The 21,877-nt window shown below is 43.0% G+C and overlaps 2 protein-coding genes across 9 annotated transcripts in view; both read right to left on the reverse strand.

Annotated features, from left to right (window-relative positions):
- Window positions 1-46: 46 nt before the first annotated feature.
- Window positions 47-8,006, reverse strand: HisCl1 (Histamine-gated chloride channel subunit 1). 5 transcript variants are annotated; one of them, XM_043427103.1, is made up of 10 exons: window positions 7,737-8,006; window positions 7,197-7,654; window positions 6,905-6,980; window positions 6,500-6,637; window positions 5,443-5,620; window positions 4,613-4,839; window positions 3,912-3,994; window positions 2,940-3,251; window positions 942-1,147; window positions 47-482 (listed from the first exon to the last, which is right to left on the reverse strand). In XM_043427103.1, exons 3-10 carry the CDS (start codon window positions 6,976-6,978, stop codon window positions 303-305), a joined length of 1,398 nt encoding a protein of 465 aa, XP_043283038.1. In that variant the 5' UTR covers window positions 6,979-6,980; window positions 7,197-7,654; window positions 7,737-8,006; the 3' UTR covers window positions 47-302. The 5 variants fall into 5 exon arrangements, with proteins under 5 accessions (XP_043283038.1, XP_043283039.1, XP_043283036.1 ...); XM_043427104.1 differs by having other exon boundaries at window positions 6,500-6,631; window positions 7,197-7,661; XM_043427101.1 differs by having other exon boundaries at window positions 7,197-7,661.
- Window positions 8,007-10,381: 2,375 nt separating this feature from the next.
- LOC122414559 (Glial cell line-derived neurotrophic family receptor-like) overlaps window positions 10,382-21,877 on the reverse strand; it is a 203,647-nt gene continuing 192,151 nt past the window's right edge. For all 4 annotated transcript variants that reach the window (XM_043425946.1, XM_043425945.1, XM_043425944.1 and 1 more), the window contains one exon: window positions 10,382-21,807. In XM_043425946.1, coding sequence (XP_043281881.1) covers window positions 21,541-21,807 — 267 coding nt within the window. In that variant the 3' untranslated portion in view covers window positions 10,382-21,540. The remainder of the gene's footprint in view (window positions 21,808-21,877) is intronic.

Raw genomic sequence — 21,877 nt, forward strand, 5'->3', positions numbered from 1 at the left:
TTGAGGAGTAAAAATTTTCGGAAAACGCCCGAAGAAATCGTCGATCTTTCGTCGACCCGATCATTTATTCATTAATACATTTTCAACAACCAGAATATAACACTCGACAAATACGCTGCAACGGCCCTCCTCCCCTAGCGATACAATTCTATATAAAAGGTAATGTGATTCATTATTTCTATAATGTGTTTTTATTTATTCAGTATTCCATTGGATCGATGCGGATTCTTCGTATTCTCTGTAGTCCTGAGCATAAAAGAGGGGGGAGGGGGCGAATGATTACGATTCTGAAGGGACTCGAATTATAGAAAGGTGCTCCAGTAAACTACGTTGAGAATGAAGAAGGAGAATGGAAAGAAGAATCTGGAAAATTTGTCGATGTAAATGGCGGTTGCTCTGCCCTGACAGCACGTGTCGTATTGAACCGTTGGCGGTGGCCTCACTGGACTTCGATTTCTTTCCGAGTCTGACCTCATCGGAGTCTGGTTCATTCAATTTGAAAATTCTTTTTTATTTTATTTCGTAGCACTCGCTTTTTTTCAGTTTCAGTGAGCGCTCAAACATAATTATTCATCGAATGCTTTTTTTCGTATGAACGTTCGATCGTGGGAAATAATTGAATGGGAAAGGCACTCGCCTGGCAACGGGGACGAAAACGACCTTAATTTTTTCTGCAATAATCTTGTTTCTGGTTCTTTGGGTTTATGGAGTTTTCTCCGTCGAATTTCAACCGAATCTTAGTTAATCGTACGTCATTCTTTTCGGTATCGAGAAACGGAGGGAATGATGGACGATCAAACCTCGTTATTGCACGGGAAGAAGATTTTATGTCCGGAAAAAGTTTGAGGTCGTTTTCGACCCAGTTGCAAGGTTTACGTTCGATTCTTAAGGTTTAAGGTTGTTCGACGAACGAGCGTCGTTTACTCAAATCGTATTTTCACCTTGAATTCATCAATAGCTTCCCTCAGATCCTCGTCCGAATATCCCTTCATCGCTTTCGTTGCGACAGGACCCATGTAATTATTGACCACGGCGAATTCCATCAGGGATAGAAAGACGAAAACGCTGCAAGACGACATCCATACGTCGATGGCTTTGACGTATGAAACTGGTGGCAAAGACTGCTGGGATTGGGTGTTTTGAGTAGCTGAAAATATATGCCACAGAAAATATAATCGAGAATTGATTTTGCGACGAGGCGGATTATTAATCTTGTGCTCGTGACACTTTAATTGGGAAAACTAAACAAAAATAACGATTCTCAACAAAACTCGTCGTCTTTCAAAACACTTAACAGCCGAAATCAATGTTTGGCGTGTGTCCTACATTGAAACTTTCCCATAACATGTTTCGAACGCATCGTGGGAAGTCATTTTTTCAATTTTTGCAATTATCGAAAAAGTTCAAAATTTTCGAACCTTGAAATTTTTTCATAGTCTATTGCCTTCGAAATTTTTTTTTTTTTCGGTCATTACAACTTTGTCTCATTCGACTCGGAATCGCGTGAAACATGTTTCGAACCCATCGTGGGAGATCATTTTTTCAATTTTTGAAATTTTCGAAAATTTGGAAATTTTTCATAGTCTATAGCCTTCGAATTTTTTTTTTTTTTCGGTCATTACAACTTTGTCTCATTCGACTCGGAATGGCGTGAAACATGTTTCGAACCCATCGTGGGAGATCATTTTTTCGATTTTTGAAATTTTCGAAAATTTTCAAAATTTGGAAATTTTTCATAGTCTATAGCCTTCGAATTTTTTTTTTTTTTTCGGTCATTACAACTTTGTCTCATTCGACTCGGAATCGCGTGAAACATGTTTCGAACCCATCGTGGGAGATCATTTTTTCGATTTTTGAAATTTTCGAAAATTTTCAAAATTTGGAAATTTTTCATAGTCTATAGCCTTCGAATTTTTTTTTTTTTCGGTCATTACAACTTTGTCTCATTCGACTCGGAATGGCGTGAAACATGTTTCGAACCCATCGTGGGAGATCATTTTTTCGATTTTTGAAATTTTCGAAAATTTTCAAAATTTGGAAATTTTTCATAGTCTATAGCCTTCGAAATTTTTTTTTTTTTTCGGTTTTTACTACTTTGTCTCATTCGACTCGGAATCGCGTGAAACATGTTTCGAGCCTTCGAAAATTTTCAAAATTTTCGATCCTCGGAATTTTTTCATAGTCAAGATTTAAGATTAAATATCAAGACTTCCTTAAGAAAATCGTCTGATGCGTGAACTTCCTTAAAACTACCTTAAACCATATAAAAGCGCAAAATATTTCTAAATCTCCAAATTCGAACTTCATTTCTTTCCAGCACTTTAACATTCCAATTGGAGTGATTAACGACACAAATCGATACGAAACTTCAGTCGATATGAATAATGATAAAGTATAATAAACAGGAGGAGTCAGACGTATCGGAAATTGAGGCGTACCGTGCAGGGAGATTGGCAATATTATGGCAACAGCCTTTAGGAAGGTATAATAATATATAAGGGCGAATTGGTACAGGCACACGGTTGACGAGGGTGAATTTATGAGGTTATATTTATTTTACGCCTCTGTGATTTTCTCGGGCCACGGTGCACGTTTGACGCGCTCTAACGGTTCCGTTATATGCGGCACTGCCGCGCGCGCGGCACTAGCTCGTGCATGCAGTCTTATATACCGAGAGAGAGAGAGAGAGATAGCGACTCGTGTGTGTAAGGCTTCGCGGGAACGCGAGCCTCTCGAGCGCGCGCGAAACCTTCGATTATTCTAATCGGCATTATTGTCCTCCCGCGGTCATCGTCCGACGTGCTACGATCCTAATTCCTCGTCGCTTTTTCTTCCTCGCATATTATCCCGAATCGCAGCGCAGAAGTCGCTGGCATCCGATCGCTTGCAGCCTCCCATCATTCCCGAGAAAAGTGGAGAAAAAATGTCGGTGAACTCACCGAGAGTCAGGAGCGAGGTCACTCCCAGAGTCACCCGCGCAGGTATCGCTTCCGGTTTTATCCAAAATGCTATCCACGACATGACGACGATCAGGGCCGAGGGTATGTACGTGTGGAACAAATGGTAACCGAGCCGTCGACGCAGATTGAACACGATCTGTATGCAGGTAAAGTTACCCGTCGAATATTCGATTGTGCAGTCCGTTGTGTAGTTGTTCGATATGTCGAGCTGAGGCAACTCGATTTCTGGATTAACCACCAGTGGATCCGTCATGTTCCAAATAAATACGAGGTCTTGAGTCGTGTGAGACACTGCAGAACAGAATCGATAATTATTCGGTGCTTTGATTATCACTGCGAGGGGAAAGCGTTCGAAATAAAGTGGACGAGGGAGGCATGACCTTTAGTACTTGGGGGAGAAGAGCAAGTATTTTTACTTCTAGGCACTTTTATTCTATGCTAAATACGGTCATTAAGTAGAGGCGGAGCAGCTGGAAATTCGTTCGTGGGTTTGTTGGGATCGCAAAGTTTCTTAGAGCAGGGAGAAACAAAAATTTGTTGGAAAATTCAATTATTTGCATGCGACTAAATAATTGGTACTTTCAACGAATTTTTTTTCGTGCAAACAGCGATGGTTGGTTCAGTAAAATGAGAAAAGTAGGCGAGAATAATGACGAGGGAAATCAATATTAAGGAGGTAAACCTCGCTTGGGAGACTGAGAAAAAATATTTGTTCGTCGAAGCACTTTATTCGATTTGGCTGGACGGAAAATGGTGGAGCCGACATATTTTTTATTCAACTGAATTCTTCACAAAGATGAAAAAAAGTGGGATCCACTATTTTTCTTCCGGTAAAATCGGCTTGAGATCGATAAAACATTTTTTCTATCAGTGCCACCTCGACGTCCTTCGCTTCAAGTTTCTCAGCACAAAGACTATCTCAATTATTACGATTTTCGTGTAACTACGTACAACTCTCGATCATCATCGAGCATATCTGAGTGTCGTGTGGGTAAGATTCGAACTTCATAGCGCAGGACAGAACCAGCGTCAATCTAAAAACGAAGAGAAAAAAATTCATGAGAAATCGAAGAATTCTCGCTCGCGTACACGCACCCACAATCCAAACTCCCATTTTCCCCTCGCGAATGAAAATCATTAAAATCTACCATGAGTTATTCGAGCACGTCGCGAAGCAAATCGATCAAAAATTCAAATGGACTGACAGACGGACAGTGCGGTGCGGAATAGAGAAAAAGTTTGTGCCGGGCGCAGTGCAAAAACGTCGGACAAAGTTCCGCTGTTCGAGGTCGTTAATAAAAAGGCTACTTTTCAGTGGGTGAACATGTTGGTGGTATCAGCGAAGGAGGGACCTATGGACACCGGTTTTTAGCGTTATGCGAACTGGCACACGTTTGGTCCCAGCGAAATGGCTCCGAAACTTTGAAACGAGCGTGCAACGCGCGGAGGTGGAGGATTCACTTTCGAGTTCTCGTTTAACAACTTTATTCTGCAGCCCGCTCTCTCGCCTTATTCCAGTTTGCCGAGTATAAAAACCTCCTTAACGATACAAACGCGTGTGTGCCCCGGAAGCACGATGACTCTGCTCGCCCAGAGCCTCGGGAGTGCTTAAAATCCATGCGGAAACGAAGGAATATCGATGCTCCACTCACTTGGACATGTAGAGGAGGGTTTTGTCGTGATAGAGCCATAAATAGTGATTCGGTATGGACATCTCGTGGAAAGTGACCTTCTTGGCGTTCTTGAAGAAACAGTCCGGCCTCCATATGTTGTGGAGCCAATCGACGTCCAGTATCCTGTATTCCTCGGACATGTTTTCGGGCAGTCTCAGCCTCGAGTCGCGCCAGCTTTGAGCGAGAAATATGTCGGCTACGTACGTCTGGAATTGGGGCGTTTCAACATTATTTTTCTCCCCGAGTTTCAAGCTTTGGGGACATAAAACATTTTGCAAAGTTCCGGGCTGCGATCATTTCCGGCGAACGACATCCGCGCGAACTCCGAAACGTTGCGGGAGCCCCAAAATTTGAAGGCTTTAATCGCGAAAAAGATTTTGCAAATATACATTTCGCAGGAATCGATTCCAATATGTTGAAACGAGCCTGCGTCGTTCTGTTTGTTCCTCCATCCGCGGTGGAGAGGAATCGAGCAGAACGCACCGGATGTTTACCTGGCCCAAGTTGCTCTTACATATCTCGGGGGAAGTTCGAGTCTCCCAAAACTCCGGAAGCTCGCATCAATATTTGCATATCCCCGGGGCAAGTTGCTTTCTGCTATGATATACAAATACAGGCTTCGCGAGAATAACGGAAAACGGACTCTTATCGAGGGGGAAATGCATTTTGGATTGTCCTCGCCGCAGGCGCATCGGAATCGGGCTCTTACTCGAGGAATTCTTCGCTGTCATGATCGCAGGGAATCGAATGCCAGAAGACAATTAATGCGAAGGAATAAAAATGAATAGAAAAATCTTGATTAAACGTACCATGGATTCTTCGTTAATGGAGTCGATGCTGAGCACCGTGACGTGGAAGTAAACGATGGTAGGTTGGCCCAGGAACTTTGGTGCTCTGTGCTTGTCGTAGTTTTTCGGATTTATCGGTAGAATGTCTCTGAGCGAGAGGGAGACCTCTTTTCTGCCGTATTCCTCGAGCTCGACCTCCCTGAGAACCAACGTAAACGAGGAGAAGCGAATCTGGCATAACGGCTATCACGGGCTCGTTTATTTCCGGCAGGGAAATGTGCACTTTTATGTTTCAACGAATCGAACAGATTTCGGGACGATTATCATTCGCAAATCGATTATAAAATGAAACTCATTCCCGCCCGCCCCAATCGATAATCGAGCCCCCCGGCTTCTCCTGTCGCTCCTCGCGGTCGGTAATGCAGCCGGAGCACGCAGGAGGTCCGAAGTTTCGAGAAAGATGGCGAAACTGGTGAGTAGCTAGGCAAATTGTCGCACTCTACCAGTGAAGCAATGAGACTTTTGCTCAATCTGCCATCTCCTGCCGCGTCGGTCGTCTCCGCGGTTAACCATCGAGGCACAACTTTCCGCATTTTTTTCCCTAATCGAGCAGTCCGTCCGCTAATTAGTCTACAAACTTACTCGATTGGTTCCCTCGCTCAACAATCTTTCGACAAGAAACTTTTCGAACTATCAATAGTCCAAAAATGCTCAATTTTCGGGGCAGATTTGCTCGAAATTCAGCTGTTTTTCCCTCCCGATCTACTCTTGGGCACCTCTCGCGAATTATTAGCAATTCCGATGAAACAGCAATATCGGTGAAGCCCTAACGAAGCGCTCGTTGTCTCCCGCGCGGCTTGCACACTCACGGTTCAACTTGTACTTCCATGAACAGGGTGTCCCGGGACACAATCAACACCAAAGTTAAACGTGCTCGCGCGCATTCCCGTGGTTTATCGAGGACGAGTCGTCGGAATTCATGCGTTCGCGCACCGGTTGGAGAAAATTCGATGTTTCGGACTTTGAAAAATTTCGAGAGAGCGAATCGTGTTGCTCGAGAGCTCCATCATTTATTTACCTTTCGATCTTGGGAAAAAAGCGGTACCCGCGCTTTCTTGCGGAAAGTCGAATTGTACGGGACGATAGGCTATCGACTTTAATATGCCACCCTTCGACCTCCGTTGAAAGTACCGGTTCGCATACTTTCTCGCTGAAACTCGACAAGTACAGAAAGAGAGGAAACGATCACGATCATGATTGAAGAAAATGGAGGAAAAGCGAATAGCATCAAGAATCGATCGATTGCAACCGGCTCGATAAGAACTTTTCATGCACTAAAATAGTCTGTGAAAAAAATCTTGGCAACGTCAGAGGCATCCCTCCGGATTATTTGGCAACGGGCTTTCGGACTTGAATTATTTGTTCTTGGTATACCCTCCTCTCGGGCATTCTTTTCAATGAAACAATATTTTCGAGTACTCACGGAAAATGAAGAGCTGCCATATCGAACAGCGTGTAGAGATAGCAGCACAGGATAACCAGAGAGTGTCTCGTCATACCTGAGGCGTAGATATCATTTATTCATTTGGCTTGAAAACAAATTGATGATCCTGACAAGAGACTCGACCGATCTCGGCACTCGAAAAGTATTTTTTTACTCCGCAATTAAAAAAAGAAACAATTTGAATCAATTACGTAAATTCGCAAACGTTTTTACCTTTGCTCGAGATCATTTCAACGTGTCGACAAAGATTTGTGAAAAAAAAGGTTCTCACCCCAGTCGGCTTTTCCCGATCTTGCGGCGGGTTATATAATTTTGTGTGTGACAAGCTCCGATTGTGATTGGTAGGTGGATCGCATGGGATACGGTTCGGTTGCGCCGTAGCCGGGGAATTGTCCGACGTTGGTCAGCGTCGGAGCTCGATGAGCGCACCTCGACGATGGATCAGTGAGAGCGTTTCACTTGCGTATTCTTCCCGCTCGTTCGGTCAGATAGCGATGCCCGTTTTGGCTCCACGAACGATCGCGGAAGATCGTTTTCGTGGGTTCGTTTATTCCGTGGCACGAGCGATGACGATCAATGGCGATCGTCCACGGCACGTACATCTGGCTTGGATTTCAGCGAATTTATTGAGCGAACGAGTCCGAAGGTGCGAACGGTCTTGCACGGGGCACGAGATCGAGGCGCCAAGATTAACGAACTTTCAAACTCTCGTCGGACCCCGACTCCCCACTGAAAGCTTCAATGAATCTTTGCCGTCGTTGCAACCGACTTCAGCTCATTCGTTCGACTTCGATTTTCAACTTACACTTACCGGACCATTCGATCAGGCTTACAGGACCTCTCGACAACCGAGAGCTTTCAGATCCTTAGCGAATATCACTTGAGGTTCTTTTTCACGAGCACTTTTCACTCCATTCCCGCTTGCCAGCGTCTCTTCCAACACTCTCCCCGTATCCCTGGACTCTTGCTCCTTTTTTACGGACAAACTGACGAGATTTCAACCTTTATTATTGTCCGCGCGGTGCGCCTCTTGGTATTCTTCGAGTTTCAGCACCGGGCAACGCACGCCGGATGTTTGCCACGGCGAACCACCCTCGGGTCTCCGGCGCCTATAAGCCAATTTGCCTATCGACTAACTGATTAAGCCCTACCTGGGGCCCTCTCTATTGCTTTTCTCTCTTCTTTCCCTCGCTCGTAATAACGACATCTTTCTCCCTCCCCCCTCCGCCCCCGTTGTTCTCGCCCTCTCGCTCATTCCAGTTACATCTTCACTCGCATCTCTCCCTATTTCTTTCGCTTTTTTTTTCTACACCCCGCTCCAACCCCGCGCATTTTGCCACCCTCATTTTTCTACTTTTTCAACGCTTTTCTTCGCAATGGAAGCTCGCCACCTATGCGTACAGGAAGCTCAACTTTGGAGAGTTCTAAATCTCGATTTATGCAGTTTTTTTTTCGTATCGCTCTTCCCGCCAAACTGAAAGTTGTAACGACTCGTAACGAGAATGAGTGGGAAGGAAAAAATGGACGAAAATCGGGCTTCTGCTCTCGGATTTTCGCTGCACTCGGTTTCATTCGAAAGCCTTTGGAACGCGAGACCAAAAAGCTTCGTTTTCGAGCTACGAGATTCCGGAAGGACTCGCGTTCGCTTTTGTTTTGAGTAATTGGCATCGGGCCGATACCGCGCTTCTCATATCGTCACTTGAAATAGTTTTTTCTCTCCAGTAGAACGAAATTCCAGTTTTTTCGACTCGCGTGTCCGAAGCCCGCTTTCGCGGTGGGCAAATTTTATTCGCGAGCGTGTTCTGAGCCCGAGTGCCCGAACACGCTTCTTTTTTCAACTGCACACTCGTATATAGGACATTCGAGTGGAGTCTTGGGGGCTTCCGCGTTCATGATGGGATACACGGTCACGCCTTTCCGTTCGTTCGTCGCTCGTCTAACGAGATTTTACCATCGCACAAATCTAAAGGCCGGACGAAAACGCTCCCCGATTTCAACGTCCGCCCTAATAAATGTGAAATCTCACTTCATGCAACTTAATATTTATTTTTCACACCAGCCCCCAGTCTTCTTAATCCCCTCGCTTACTCATCGCGCGAAAATATCAAAAATTACTATGGCATCGCGCTCCTTTGAGACCTGCTCGAACAACGTTCTTTCTCGAAAGCAAAGTCGATTCCATCGAAAAATAAATAAAAAATTCTCAACTTTTCCCATTTTCAATGGAGCCGAGCTTAAAATTTCCACGGCTTTTTAAAAAAATCCTTAAAAAACAGGCGACCGCGATCCCGGAGTCGCATTCCTCAAAATGATTTTTCCTCAATTTATTTGATTTTTATTCGGCCTCAACCCCGAGTTACGTCTCCGTTAAAAGGCATAAATACGAGCCGCGACGTATTTGGCGACTCTCGACGAATCCCTTCGTCTTCGTTCGATTGGTTCAGAGTGCGATCGTTATTCAGAGTCGTTCCAACATTCAATATTCGCGGGCATATTGTACACCGGGTGTCTCGACAGTGATTTTCACCGGAGTCAGATCGTACGAGAGGCTCCTGACGAACGTTGAGTAATCGAAAGAAACTTGGACCGAGATCGGGAACCCCGAAAGATCTTTCGCTCGGTCGTAACGAGTCGCCTGTTTCCAGCTCCCTCGATCCACCCCTTGTACCGAGGAAATATAGTTTAAAATCCTCATCGGCTCTCGCAAGCCGAGGGGGCAAGTGGGGTTAAGCTGGCGCGGTCGCGGGGTCGCGTCAAACACGATCTAAGAGGTATGCAACCCCTGGACTTTGCTCCTACCCCCTGGGCGTATGCGTGTTATGTGCTAACTTCTTCCCGATTGTACCCTCGACTCGAGACAATACTTATATCTAATGTCATTCGGTTATCCGATCATGCTCAACTCGATCCAATATTTCTCTCATTTTTCTCTTCGCTTCCGCCACTGTGTTGCTCACGCATTTTTTGTGCTTCGCACTGAAACCGAAATTTTGTTGAAGCATTCAAAATTTTGTTAGTTGAATTAAATAAAATAGTCGAATAGGTCGGTCAAGATATTTTGGATGAATGCTAAATAATTTGTTGACGCGGTATGTTTATTTTAACAAGAATTTGGTGAATGAACGAGTTTGTTAATATGCTTTCGTAAGGAAGAAACTTTTTGTTGTTTCAATAGAACGAATAATATAAATCCGTAAATTTTGTTGGGTGAACAAAATTCTGTTTTCGCAGTGCGGTACTCGGGCTGACTGGACACTCAAATATTTAAAAAAACTGGAAATAAAATGAAAAATGTAGTCATTTCTCTGTTTCCGGAAAATTTGTTCGCTGCTTCCTGGGAAAGGGAAAAGGGATGAGAAACAAATTGTGTTTTGCGAGAGATTGCACTTTGCTTGGGAAAATTTGTGAGGGAGTTGGAAGGAAAAGCGAAAGGATTGCGAAATAATGAAATCAGCATTAGTGGACGAGTCGCGAGGACTCATTTTCATTCATTTATTTACCAACGTTTGGGCAATTCAATTGTCTCTAATAATAACTTACAACAACATATTTTTTCTCATCTTCCTCTCAGCCTCCGAATCATACATTTTTTTATACTGCATCGTATACATCAGAGTGTCTGAAAAACATCGATATTCCATTTGGTCTACCTCTCCGAACGTTAGCTTTCGATGGGAGAAAGAGCCTCGTGAATCTCTTTACAATAATCATCCTCGATTGCTGGCATCGAAATATTTAATTTCTGAGGACCTGAAAAAATGTTAGATTCCAATTTCCATAGTTTCTTCTTCCCCTGCATCTTTTCATGATTAAAAATTCAAATAACCATCAGCTCGATTTCATTTTGCTGGCTCATGAATTCCCTAATGAAATTCTCCAGTTTCTCGTTCGCTCGTACCCAAACCGAGCCCCGACTCAGCTTATAATTTCGATCCAAAGGTTCCTTTAATCGCGAGTCAAACTTCTGAGAGGCGAGATGCCAAAAGTAATATTGACACTTACAGCACTTTGACATATTTATTAAGAATACGAGTGTATCGTACACATGCGCGTTCCATCACACATTAAATTAGCATTTGCCACACACAGGTCATACATGGACTCGCTCGCGACGAAACAGAACCAAGTAAGTATCTCATACGGTCGAAGTTGCGGACCGTGAGGGTAAAAAAACGAAAAAAAAGAACGTAAAAGATTGAGGAACGATATTTTCGGACGTTCCTGGATTGAGGGTCTAATGCCACGCATGCAGGTGACCTCGTGGCTCCGCTATTAACTTACATGTTTTTTTTTCTTCGTATATTACATATTGATGAGGACACGCGAGCACACTGGTGCCCTCACGAATATTCTTCTCATTGGATAGGTTTGTCTTTATGTACAGAAGTAGGCATACGTAGTAGTTTCATTGTTATAATCGTTACATGACAAATTGGGTTTGCATCGCGAAAACTCCAGCGCAGGGCACTATTAGAATATTGATTCGTTATTTATTATTTCGTACTGTAATAATTACGAATGATTGCGAACGACCGAAGTTCCGGTGAGTCAAAAGAAGACGAGAGTTTCACTGGCTCGATTCTTGACAGTTTCAAAGTTCTACGTTCCTTTGATAACTCGCTACTAAAAATAACAAATAAGTTCGTTCGTTCGGAGGGCAATCATTCACAATCATTTGGTCAGAAGACATTTGGAGAATTTTCATATTCTATCAGAGACACTGCAACAAGCGTCGATTTGTTCCCGACATTCTTTAATAAACGCTTCGAACATTGGGACCGAGTGAGTTCATACATACCGTTGAATTTTATATTCTCTCTTTTTCATGGTTCTTGCGTTTCTAGAGATATTTCTATGGTTTATTATATTTTATTTGCATTAATGAGGACCTCAATGCGCGATGTGATTTTATGCTTTAGGAATGAATTTATTCAAGCGTTTTCGGCGGTGCGCGCTACTATATGCTTCGGTCGTCGTTGTTTCATTGTTATCTGGATTATAGATCGACGACAGCATTTTTTTGTTCGTGGTGGTTGTCGCCTCCTTTGTAATAATTATTATTATCGCGTAATCTTTATAATTAATAGTTTAGTTGGTGTAGTCTTTTGAGGGGAATGTATCTTACTCGTGCGCGTGACTGGGGTCAGATGGCAATTTTCTTATTTCTTTTTATCCAAGTAATAAAAAATATATTTGTTTTGTTTTTCGTAATTTTTTTTTGTCGTTTTTTTTCCAGCACGATGTGTTGCGGGCGCGTGTGTGTGTGTGTGTGTGTGTGTGTGTGCGTTGGTGTTTTCGGTTGATGGCTCGTGATCGTACAAATGATTTTTTGAACCTTCGTACGCGCCCCGTTCGAGCTACTCTCGTTTCACGAAAGAGTTTGTTTTTTTTTTTATTATTATTTTTTAATACATTTTACATTTGTGGTTGCATGGCTGTGGGGATTGAGCTCTCGCGCGCGGCCGGATCGAACGAGCGATCGACGGGGCTCGAGACGTTTTTTCTTGAATATCCAATTCTTCGGAAGAGATTCGATCGGTGTAACGGCCGCCGATAATTCCTTTGGTTGCGAAGGCCTCGTGTTATCGACCGACTACATTTTACTTCCGTCGATAAGGAAAGCTCGGGGGAACACTCCGTCGAATTTTACTTGGTCGATAAACTCTCGGCCGAGCTCAGTCGGCGCTTATTTTCCTGCGGGTTCTAGCGTCTGATTAAAGTCGCTCGAGCGCTCGATCGATCAGGCAGAAAACGAGTTATGAGATGAGCTTAATGAATACGCTTTCGTTTTACTCCTAACCGGACACCCGGAGCGCGTTCTTCTTCGTTTCTCCAAATTTCACTTTTTTCTAACTACTTTCGTCCTCTTTCTCCTATTTCTTTTAGTACAATCAGCACGAAAAATCGATCTCTGACCCCTTGCTGTACTTGGTTGGTACACCCCCCGTCGCATCGACGTGGAACGGTCGTTGAAGCCTTTCGATTTATTCCACCGGAGCAGGCGCTCCGTTGCACAGCGTGCACGGAGGGAAAGAACACTTTCCGAATCAGAAGGGACCCAAAAACACCAGGCGCCTCGTCCCCCAACGCCCGTTCCACCTCGAACACTTTTTCTCCACGTTTTTTTTTTTTTTTTTTTTTTTTTTCAAATATCGATTTTCTGTTTGTCTATTTGTTCAAATAATTAGGTAAAGTCGAAAACTCAATACGGAGCGCATGTTTGAGAAATCGAATGATCGTAATTGGCTGGCCCTTCGACGAGGGCCTTGATATGTTCGATTGGAACCACCGTCTCAACTCTTCGTTTGTGTTTTTTTTCTTCTTTTTCTTTTCTTTTTTATCGTTATTTTGTTCCTTAATTTGAAATCCTCTCTTCGTCTCTCGTCTATATACTTGTATATATATGCATATAACGTGTGCTTGCAGCATTACAAACATTAGGACAAGTCTTGGATCAGCCTGATTCCTCGTATGAATATAATTATAGTTAGTTTTGTTATAACGCGTGTGCATACGGAATTTCTCACGTTTCACTCATTCCTCGATAATCTACGTGGTGTGTGTATACGGTACTCGCGTGTCTTTCGCTCATCCCTCGTTAATCCCCGTTTCGCTGTGTTACTAATTTAATGCCTAATGGATCTTTCCTGTCATCGAAACTTAACACACAAACGTCCCGCACATACCGATTATTTTGTTATTTAACGAAATTATGGCGCGGATTCGTGACAGCGATGGAGCTGCTTTGGCCTGTGATTAACCCAATTAATAAATACACACGAGCCTCGTCGCCGCGCAGTGCTTCGAGTCAATTAGGATGCGAAAAGAGCGAGAGTTTTTTGCGCTCGTTGAAATCCATCAGTTTTCTCCTTTCCGTGCGACTCAAAGTTACGTTTTCCAGACACTTTGTACAGGAATCGAATGGATGTGTTGGGCATTGAATTGTTTATTGGAAATATCACTTTCGCATGTCAAATATTGAGTGAACCAGTCAAATACGATTTTTTTGCTCCATTATTTAGAGATTTCGTAACGCTCGCGTAGCTTCGTTGTTTGACTAAATCATTGCTCCGAACGATAAATAATTCATGTACGTATTCATGTATTGATAGCGTTGAACTCTCTCTCTTTCTCTCTCTCTCTCTCTTTCTCTATTCGTGAGCGACCTCTATGAAAAATGTATAATTCTCGTGATATTTTTTCATTAAAGCCTCGACATTTGAAATTCTTATGGAAAACAGGAGAGAGAGCGGAGCTCGCAGCGAGTCACGTTTTCCTCGATTACTCGAGGATTTTTATATCGCTGTAACGGTAAATATGTTAGCTCGCTTCAGGCAATAAGTTTCCTCTCGCGGAAGTTTTCCCACATCCTGTTCGTGTGCAGGGTCGTGCGGGACATTTCGTTCCGAATCTCGACTCGCGACGTTCATTGTTTAGCTCGAGTCCTCTGTATTCGATTCGCAGGAGAGCGTTGAGAAGCTTAATAATAAAGGCTTTGAGAAGCGTAAGAGGAGAAGCCTCGCGTCTTCGTTCCTCGATTAATCTCGCGTCTGAGTCCTTAAATTTGCGGAACAGTGAACGCGAGCGACGAAAAATTCTCGTAAAAAAATATATCTCAGTTTCATCGCGTTTCTATAACCCTTTTATGTGCGCGTGTCCCAAATAAAAAACGTGAAGAAATAGTGCTAAATTTCGGACTCCGAAACCCGGAACGAGTATCGCCAAAATATGTTCGAATTTCAGGAAAAAAAAAAACCTGAAATTTATCAATTAACCCAAATCAAACCGCGATTGAGAAAAGGAGCATTCGATCAACTCCGCACACGCAGTACTGAAACACTCACCCCCAATAATGAAAAACCACCAATTGGGATATAAAAAATGACAAGCTCGCCCATGCTGACTCCCACCAACCCTCCGCCCTTCTTCATCGCGTTTCAGTTTTTATGCCCCATCGATCGTCGTTTTTCATCACTTCCAACGAGAATCTCCCATCCACTTTATTTCTCCAGTTCTTCGCACTTGTTCCATGTTCTCTCTTTCCCTCTCTACAGCTTTGTTCCATCCCCTCCGTTCCTCCCGCGCCTCCATTCCGTTTCTGTACATACGAACCAAATATATATAGCTTAAAAACAACCGAACAAACGACTAATTCGCTCGTTTGTTCCCAAAACCGTTCTCTCGCCTTTATGTATCGTTCTGTTCCCCATATCGATTCGTAATTCGATATACTCTATCCTTTTTACTCCCCTCGAACATTGCCACGTCCCCCTTTTTCGCTCCGCGTCTCTCGGTAGTTTATCCTTTTCGCTCAACTGAACGCAAACCCCGCTCTCTACAACGATCGTCATCGCTTCGTACATATTTATACGTATCGATGCATCGATGCACTGTGTACAAGGTTTTTCTTTCGATGTGTCGATAACCAGGACCCGTTAATTCTCGCCAGTCATAAAAATTTCAACTCTCACTACCGAAACGAACTCTCTCGATTCAAATCCCTCCTCTTCCTCTCTTTTTCTCTCGCTATTTTTTCCCCTCCTCTTCACGACCCTCGCTTGCTTCCGGACTGTCTATTCTGCGATTGAACCATTCCAAATGTTCGTTCTTTACAGACTGGTGAATAGCCTCTGGCGCGAATACAAAAAGGTTAACGAAAGAAAGAATATAAATAAATTCAATGCTGATAACAAATTAGAGAGAGAGAGCGAGCCGTCCATTTTCTCGTGGTGGTTCATTGGTCTTCGTTTCCATCAATTATCTAGTTTATGTACACGTTTGTTGCAACAGTCGCAAACTTTTTAAACTAAAGTAACAAAAATTATTGGCAAAACAGCGAAACGAGGAACTAACGAATCGCAAATGTTTCAAACACTCACTACATTCATACAGATTTTCGATCTTCGTCTCCCTCTCGCTCCAACACTGTACACGATCATTTTATCAACAGAATCAAGTGCGTTCACGTAGGCTCTCCGTCGTACTCGCTTCGTTTCACACACGCACACGCACGCACTCGATAAATCTCCGTCACAAACAACAGGATTATCCGGAAAAATATTATTTACAAAAGTGAAATTCATTCGCTTTAGACAAGATTGAAAAACTACCTCGCAGTAGAGCTTCGTCGATTAGATTGGAAAACCAACGAAACACGAAAAGCAATATTCAAGCACATTTTCAGCGGAGTATTTATACCTTAATTCTTATTTACATTCCTATAAGTTTGTTCCTCTTTGAATCACTTCAGCTCTCATCACTTTTGTGCGAAATAATGTTACAAGCATTAGTTCTCCACGTGCGTCGCGACATTGCGAAAGTTTGCTTCGAAGCAGGTAAGCTCGTGCGAGGCTCCAGTAACTCGCCAGTGCATACGAAACTTCATTGAAAGATATGTACAAATCGAATTAGTTTTTATCCCCCCGGCCCATTCTCACGGGGAATTTCGTATTAATATTCAGTTATCGAAAAGCGTCCACGTACACTCGTGGTATGCGTTTAAATCGCAGAATGTGCACAGCGAGGCCAAAGAAGAAAGGAGCCGAGAGAGTTGACGGTGGCATGAGCGACGTGCCTCTCGCTACCGTATCATAAACTTGGTACATTATTGCTTTTCCGATAACCGTGGCATGTCGCGCACAAAACACACTCGCATCCACGCATCCACAAATTCATATATGTAAACCCATGTATATACATATTTATGGTGTGTATGTGTCGACGATCGTAATGCCAGCAGTAGATTAGATATAGGAAGTCGTAATGGAGAATTACGCATGGGGAATGGTACTTGGAATTGGCCCATCATTGATCCCTAAAGCTCTTTGTCCATTAATAGCAAATCATCATATTCGAAATAGCTCGCATTCCTGGTTTTAATTATCATCGAGAAGCCCGGGGCTGCTTGTTTTTTGGGAGGTTAAAATACAATTTTCAAATCGCGATCGTGAATCCTGCGAGTTTTATCGTAAATTTGTGAAAAGTATTTTGGATCGTTGCAGCTCGATGAAATTTTTGGATTTATCGGAGGTGCTGAAGAGTTTTTTAATTTTTATTATTCAAACGATTTAATGCCAATAGAAGTGTACCGCAGCAGCGAATTTTTAACGTGCAAAGTATTTGAATATTTAAAAGTTATTTATCCGGTGTGCAGTCTCTACATATTTGGTCGTGCTGCGAGAAGAGAGCGATTCACATTGCCTCCGCAGAGTTAGTCGCGAGGATGGATGCTTCGGAAAGCGCGCATGTTCGTTGAAAACATGGAAACTTTGGTCAATCGATTTTTCTATGGAAATTTCAACGAAAAAAGGAAAATGCAAAGAATTAGAGAAGAATTGGGTCGGATCGAAGCGAATTAAATGACAGAGTTGTCAACGAGAATTAGAGAACGTTGAAAATTTATAAGATCGCTCAAGTCTGACTAATTCGTGCACGTTCTACTTAAGAAGGTCGACCGGGGCGAGCGCGAGTGCAGGGACGAATCGCAGTGTTCCATCATACTTGCATACGGAGAGGGTCGTCGCCACGCTCCGGATACGTACGATACGTTATATTACGTATTCAAAACTCGACCGGTTGATGCAACGGGCGCTTTATCGATGGTCCACTCGAGGAAAAAGCTCGTAAAAATTGGAGGGTACTCGAAGCACGTTTCCTCCCCCTTAATCATGATTCTTCGTCGAGTCCGATTTTTACGTTCTCCAGCTTTCAGGAGCTTTTCTCTTGGATTATTATTTGCAAAGAGACTTTCGATCTGAACAATCGTTGTAGCGTTAGAAGATTTACGAAAAAATCATTGTAGCAAAATGAGCTTATTTTAATGCTCGAAACTATGAAATAATCGAGGCGCTCTCAGTTGTGCTTGCATCGAAGTTGAGTATGAAAAAAAAAACACACCAACAGGATTATCATAATTGTGGAATCGTTTGAGTTTGTAAATGAGAATTTTTTCTAATAAAAACTTTCGTTTTATCTCGCCTACGTGAACGTACGATTCTGAATGAAATATTTTTCCATAGTAACAAGATTCTCTTTCAAATTCACATGTTTTTTACACTCTCCCATCTCAACGTCGCTTCTTTATATCGCGTATTATACAAACGATATGGCTTACGTGTGTATTCATATGTTGGTGGACGAAGGGAACCGTCCGGGTTTCAGCAGCGTCACACGCTGCTGCTCTTTTGTATCATTATGTTTATAGCACTATGCGATAATTGATAATAAATATTCCATTCGTTTTTTTCTTCAAAGCCGTGATAATCACGGTTTTCTTATTAATCTTGTGTGTGTCTGTGTGTTTTTAAACCTTCGTACATTATCGGTTCGGTTGATCTACTTACAGATATGTTTTGCGGCTACGAATCGACGCGGCGGTCGAGGAAACGTCATTTCATCATTCCGTTAATGTTTTTATTTTTATAAAATTGCCCGTTACGCGAATCGTTTGCTTATTCGTATTTAAAAAAATGTCAGCATCGCTTCTCTGACTTTTGCATCGCGGCTCCGCCTAACAATTCCTCTTTCTACTTACATCCTATTTTTTGTTCTCTCAGTGAACGCCTTGATGCTCACTTCTTTGAGTCGATAAAAAAAACATCGAAATAACGAATGTCGAAAATTTCGGGAATGGAAAATAACGCGGCGCTCGCCGCAGGTTCGCTCTCGACTCATTCCCATTTTATTCTTTACCAGATATACGAGTGCGCACATACTTTTATAGGGGCTTGTGAGATTCGAAAAATGTTTGACCCCCCACCACCGTACTCGCGCTTCGAGCTCGACGAAATTCCGTAATTTTTCGTTCATTAGCCACGTGAACTTCCGATGATGTCGATCGCTAAGAGGTGCATTCTTGGGCGTTACGAGCGAGGGAATCTTGGCCGAAGGAGGACGAGAACGCACCTGTGGGGTTGGATTTGCTCGGGTTTTACAAGATTTTAATATTTCGCGATGAGGGAAGCGAGGCGGAGAAGAAAAAATGGTAAAATGTCAAGGAGCTTTAGCGCGTCTCACGAGATTGGACGATTCCGTTCTGAGCGAAGAAACATCATTCGAAATCTGAGCAGCCCCTTGTGGCAAGTGTGTAAAAAATAAGCCAAGTTTCCTCACGATTTCGTACACGCGATAAGAAAAATGGGGGAGAAACCACAACGAGCCAGGGTCGAAAAGCACCGCGGAAGAGTGAGCGAGCAAGAGCCGCGTTAGTCTCGACGTCTCGGCTCGGATGTATCGAGAGTCGAGAGTTGCGATAACGAAGGTAGCGAAGAGTAGAAAAATAAAGAAAGAAAAAAGCAACAGCAACGTCCAAAAAAAAGCGAATCGCGTTGTGCGAAACAACGCAGATAAGGGAAATACGGTGGGATTTGCTTGGGTAGTTCTGAGCGTTGAGACTCCGATGGGCACAGGAAGATGTGCGGCGGGCGTCGCCCGACAAACGTGGACGAGAGTACCCGGAGAAGGAAGCCGAATGGGGGAAAAAGAGAGGGCAAAACTCGAAGCGAAAAAACAGCTGTGAGGTGTATAAATGGGCTGGTTCGGTCGCCATCATGGGATATTCGAGGGTGAAGATATTCCCCGTGGAAGAATGCCGCGCGTGCGAAAGTAATTTCCGTAACGACCATTGTGGGGTGGATTCAACGATATTCAGAGGGTGGCTTCGAACAAGCCACTCTTCCTATATATATACGGAAACATCATTCTTTTCAGCTTTTTATCCGTGCTCCTGTCCTCTGCGAACGTAACGCCTTTTTTCCCTTTCGAGGCTGTTTGCCTTGTCATCTTTTTCGGGGAGTCCCGAGTTCCTTGCTCTCCCGCTTCTCGAGCTCTTCATATGCTGATCTTTCGAGATAGTTTCCCGCGCGCCCGACAAATTCAACGTATGTTAACCCCGAGCGAATGAGCTCCGGCGGGAACTCAGCAACGAGAATCCTCCGAGGAAGGGAGCCCTCGGAGTCTTCGTTTCGTTTGCGAAAGCATGCAATCCGTTTTGTACAAAAATAGGGAGGATTTTTTGTGCGAACGCTATTCGTGGGTGTGATTATAACAGAATTGATAATCGAGAGGATTTTTCGTGGGGGAAAATGCGTCTTTCGAATCTCACCAACCCGACTTCGACGAGGACCGCAGTGCGCCAAGAGGCCGACAGGCGAACGTCCATGAAAATCTTTCAGGTTTCTCTCGGAATTTTAATACTCCGAGAAAATGAAACGTTTGCCTCCGGCTGTTTCTTTTCCGGAGAATCCATCGTCCAGGAGAAACCTCGAAATCCGTGAAGCAGTGATTTCTTCCAAGCTCATAAAGTCTCGGTACGTGTATCATTTCGCCTCAATTTTATAGATCGTTCGCCTGTGAATTATCAACGAGGGCATCGAGCTCCGGTCGAAACGAAAACGTAATTTAATCGAGAGAAACCGAATTATATTGAGCCGTCGTGCCAAAAACTGGTCACTTTTTTCCCCACTGAGTTTTCCACTCTCGCGTACGAACGAATCGAAATTTCGTTCAAAACGTCACTTCGATTTTTCCATTCAAAATATGTGCGCTAAATTAGCATCCATTTATCGTCCGCCCTATTCGAGCGACGGTCGAACTCGAATAATCTCAAGCCATCGATTCCCATCTCACAAACCCCGAGGAGTCACCAGCCTCGAGTGAAAACTCAGCAGCAAACGTGCTCCGTTTTAACCCGTAGACTGGTGCAAATTTGCACTCACGAAAATTTCAAGTGTCTAAAACTTCAAAACTCCTTTCCTCAATTTGCTCATTTTTCTATTAAAAAAAAAATGTATTTTTCAATATTTTTAACCATTCTAATCGATCACTCGGCAATTGTTACCCCCAAAAAGTCTCGTTGTAAGATTCATTCCACACATTAATCGATGAAATAAAAACGTTTTGAAAAGTCCAAGTGCAAATTTGCACCAGTGTGGTGAGAGTGTGACCTCAAATGGAGTGTGGTGTCTACGGAGATTAAAACATTTCAAAATCCAAAAGTCAATCATTCGCTTAACTATCCTCGAAATCATTCAAGTTCGACCAATCATCGCAGGCTCCTCGAACGAAAAATAACAAATATTAAACCGTTACAAACTCCCAAAATTATACAAATACGAAACTAAATGAATTTACAATCTTCGCATCGATGCAATACAAATGAAACGTATAATCCATTATTCGTAGGTGTTCATCCTCATGTAATGACTAATTATTAATCATGAGCGTCTGCATATATACAGTATTTTAATCCTGGGATTGCAAGATTATATATATATATATTTCTTGATTCTATTATATTTGTAATAGTATACGCAGCCTGGGTTTAATAATCGCTTAGGCTATATCATTCCCGTTGATATTCTCCTCGGTTACGTTTCGTTCTCCACTTTGCATTAGTAACAATAATAATAATTATTATTTCAACGATGATAACAAAGATAAGAAGAAAAGTAATAAAAATAAGTGAGAATATAAAATAACGATAGGAAAAGTAAAAGTAGTATTACAAACGAGTTTTATAGTACACAGATAATATTTAGTCGGCAAAGTCTACGGGGATGATGAGGATGATGATGATTTCGGAGCCCGATAAGAGCTCCGCAACGTTAAAGTTTCTGTCACGAGGCTGAGTTGCTCCGAGATAGAGGATTATTGTGACGCATACTTGACAATAAGATCTTGGATCGGGGTACGAAGGAGGCCATTGTACCGAGTAAAACGAGTAGCCAAGAAGATGTCCTCGATAAACTGGCGTAACTGCCTTGAGGCAGTTTGATCTCAACTTCGGCCATCTTGAATATCGAGAGCAGAGGATGCGTATGAACCTCTTGATGTCTCCCGTTTATTTTGTCGCTGAGATTTTGCAGCATCCCGCTACATTCCTCCTGAAAAAAAGAAGAATTGAAGGATGAGCCAATTAAGTTATAAAAATGGGGAAAAATCGAGTTGGAAAAA

The sequence above is a fragment of the Venturia canescens genome, chromosome 8 (assembly GCF_019457755.1).
Source record: "Venturia canescens isolate UGA chromosome 8, ASM1945775v1, whole genome shotgun sequence".
Classification (NCBI taxonomy): domain Eukaryota; kingdom Metazoa; phylum Arthropoda; class Insecta; order Hymenoptera; family Ichneumonidae; genus Venturia; species Venturia canescens.

Excerpts from the sequence above, each read along its gene's own strand:
- HisCl1 (XM_043427103.1), bottom strand. The coding sequence starts at position 6,978 with ATGACGAGACACTCTCTGGTTATCCTGTGCTGCTATCTCTACACGCTG. Across the intron at positions 4,840-5,442 it reads CCATTAACGAAGAATCCATG|ACGTACGTAGCCGACATATT; the intron begins GTACGTTTAATC and ends CCCCAATTCCAG. Across the intron at positions 1,148-2,939 it reads GACCTCGCTCCTGACTCTCG|CTACTCAAAACACCCAATCC; the intron begins GTGAGTTCACCG and ends ATATATTTTCAG.